At 37.1% G+C, this 3,349-nt stretch overlaps 1 protein-coding gene across 2 annotated transcripts in view; it reads right to left on the reverse strand.

Annotated features, from left to right (window-relative positions):
- Positions 1-486: 486 nt before the first annotated feature.
- Positions 487-3,349, reverse strand: part of LOC106938812 (pleckstrin homology domain-containing family A member 5-like) — an 18,559-nt gene continuing 15,696 nt past the window's right edge. Inside the window, exons 5-7 of one of the 2 annotated variants that reach the window (XM_015020992.1) lie at positions 2,090-2,235; positions 1,708-1,847; positions 487-909 (exon numbers count right to left, since the gene is read on the reverse strand). In XM_015020992.1, coding sequence (XP_014876478.1) covers positions 893-909; positions 1,708-1,847; positions 2,090-2,235 — 303 coding nt within the window. In that variant the 3' untranslated portion in view covers positions 487-892. Of the gene's footprint in view, positions 915-1,707; positions 1,848-2,089; positions 2,236-3,349 lie in introns of both variants that reach the window. The other variant, XM_015020991.1, reaches the window with a different exon arrangement.

Consider the following 3,349-nt stretch of genomic DNA (forward strand, 5'->3'; position numbering starts at 1 on the left):
GTCATCATTTCTTCAATTTCAAACAAGCAATTTAAGCATGTCTGAAAATGATTCAAGAGTCAGAATATCTTTAATTTGCCATGTTTTCCAGACTATTCCTAAGATTAATGGACAGAAACAGTAAAGGTGTCTGATAAGAAAGGCTCAAGAATTTCCATCAGTGGCCCTAACAGACTAATCAAGCATCAATCAACATGTACATCGAGGATATCAGTAAAAACCTTGATTGTTTTCTGCAGAAACCCCACATGATGGCATCATCTAGTTGCGTTCTGACGAGGCTTGTTTGTCAGATTAAAAGTAAACTTTGAAAACAACATCCTTCAAACAGGCATTAAATAATACTTTTTATTTAAGCCCACATTGCTGTAATAACATGTTTTTATTGGTATGATCTAAACTTAAATGTTGTTTTCTTTAGATGTAAGCAGAAACTTATAATTAACAAAAATAAAGTCTAAAAAAAAACAAGATGTGATTATTTAATTGATATATGTTTTATTTACTGAATTGAGTCACTGAAATGAGACTTTTTTCCCCTTTTGATCCATCTCAGGGTTTGCCTATTGGTAAAAACATAATCTATAACCAGTTCACAATCTTTTTTATGCAAACATGTTTAGGGAATAAAAGGAGCTTCTCAGTTTGAAAAATATCTAAAGGTACTAACGATTAATAAGCTCTCTTTGTGTCAGGATTCAAAGACTTCCCACCAGCCATTGATTGCTACTACCGAGTGTTGATCTCTGTGCAGGCATGTAGCTGTAGTCTCTAAGTGGTTCTGTCAGGAACGCAGAAAGCCGTGGAAACATGCTCTGTGCTGGTTGGCTACATTTGGGCTTTATGGGATGTTGTTTTGGACACTGAAGCTGACCATGCTCACGTGTCGCTGCTAACCAAGGTAAACGTCTGCACTGCAGGGAGGAGAAGAGACAGAGGAAAGCATGTTAGTCATGTCTTGTAAAGTTAATAAAAAAACATCATGTCATAAAAATCTCAAAAAATAAAATGTATGATGGCTAAACAGTTAAAATAAGTACAAAGATACAACCTTTCTCTTTTTGTTGAAAGTAGTTTTAAATTTGTGCCACTACTATGACAAAAATAGTCAGTGGCTCATTGTGTGATCCAAAACAAATAAAATCATAATATTTTACTGTACTGTAGGGTCCCTGTATGGATAAGTACTTCACAATGTGGAAAAAATATATACTGTGGAAAGTAATTAGTTACTAGTTAATAACCAAACCTTACGCGTACATTTTGTCTGATTTGTACCTTAAGTTGTCTACAAACCCAAACTATTACTTGAATTTGTTTGAGTAAAGTTAGTCAGTTAAATTTGAAATTGTATCCATTAATGAGTAAAAATATAACATGAGAATACACCAGAAAAAACAGCACTGATCTTTCAGCTGGGTTTGTATTAATGGTGTTGCATCAATGGGAAGACAGAGGAGCAAAACCTACCAAGTTTAGTTCAAGTTAACATCTGAAAAAAAGAAAAGCCCTTGCTGTACTGTAAGTACAGGCAGCAGCTTTATCGCACATTGGAAGCTTGAATAATATTTTAACAACAAATGGAAATGTCAGTCTTATCAGGTGAATAATGTCTGATAAGACTGACATTTGTTTATCTTACCTGAAGGAATCTGTCTTTAGACAGATTCCTTCAGATTCCAAATGTGAGCAAAGAATCTTTCTTACCAGACAACATGTTGCTGTTGATGTTGTGCGTCTTGCTGTCTCCAGTCAACTGTTTGCATGAATCAAGATGCTCCTCCTGGCTTGGAGTAAGGCTCTCCTCTGTTTCCTGTTCCTTAGGCTCAGAGGTTGATGGCTGAAAACTGCATTGAGCAAAATATCACATTTATAAAAGCTCAACATGTAGTATTTCAAAAAGTCTCTAAATGCAATGCAGAGCCACCACAGTGGTTTGGATTACAGCTCACCTGTACACAATGTCAATGTCATTCTACCATGATTAGCTTTGTTAAGTATTAACCAAAATAAATGAAAGTTCAGTTTGTTTTGGGACGTTTACCTAAACAGTGGTCATGTCCACAGAACTATGATTTAACACACAGACCTGTTTTCAGTTAAGATGTTTGCAGGAGAGCTGGTCAGATCTTGACCTTTGCTCTCATCATCCTCAAAGTGTTGAAAGTTTACGATCTCCACACGCTTTGGATCTGTGCCGAGGTCCACAATGATCACCCTCTGGCTCTCACACAGCTGAAAGTAAATAAATAATACTTTCAGAAGAAAAGAAAGGGGCTGGCAGTAACATAACAACAATGTTTGAGCAATTTAGTAAAATTCCAGTTTTTCAATTTTAAGTGCCTGTCTTAGCTATGTGATTAAATAACATCATAATCACATTTTTTTAGATTATCATCTTTATTTAAAAATAAGCTTTCTTAACTTTTTGTTAAAATTGTCACTATGACATTGTTCTCAGTCAAAAACATCCAGGATAGCACTGTCAGTCAGACTTGTGTACATACTACTCACACCCTCCCCTGCTCTGCTGTGCCTCAGCTCATCCCCCTGCTGTAAATGTGCAGGCTAGTAACAATAGTCACTGGTTATGATGAGCAGTGATAGCTCTGGCTCTGATTGGTTGTTTCTGACCGAGGCTGTATTTCTGCAGTAGGACCACAAACAGTAGCCAGAAGAGTTCCTTTTTTAAGTGATAATCAATTTCATTTTACACTCTCAGGATATAGTGACATTTTTAACAAATACGTAAAACAAAACAGAGGTGCAGATGGTAGCATTGCTGCTTTGAAGTAAGAAGGTCCTGGGTTCGAATCCTGGCCTGGGGTCTTTCTGCATGGAGTATCCATGTTCTCCCTGTGCATAAGTGGGTCTTCTCTGGGTACTCCGGCTTCCTCCCACAGTCCAAAAACATGAATGTTAGATTGACTGATCTCTCTAAATTCTCATTGATGTCAGTGTGTAGATAGTTGTTTGTCCTGTCTGTCTCTGTTGACCTGCCCATGGTGACCCTGCCTCTCACCTGTTGACTGCTGGAGATAGGGACCAGCTGCCAACATGACCACATTAGGGATACGTGTGTTAGAAAATGAATGGATGTCAAAAAACAAACATTTTTAAATAAAACTTACATACTGCAACTTTAAATCAGTCTTCACACAAGAAACTTTTCAAAGAAACATTTTTCCAATTTTTCAAATGCACATACTTGGTTGGTTAGGATTGTTTTAATTTGTATCCTGGAACACAGATGAGCTCCTAGCATTAAATACCATAACTGACTGACTGACTGAGTGACTGACTGACTGACTGTCTGTCTGAGTGACTGTCTGCCTGACTGCCTGTCTGT

The sequence above is a fragment of the Poecilia latipinna genome, unplaced genomic scaffold (assembly GCF_001443285.1).
Source record: "Poecilia latipinna isolate Pla-1442-1.1 unplaced genomic scaffold, P_latipinna-1.0 Scaffold2698, whole genome shotgun sequence".
NCBI lineage: Eukaryota > Metazoa > Chordata > Actinopteri > Cyprinodontiformes > Poeciliidae > Poecilia > Poecilia latipinna.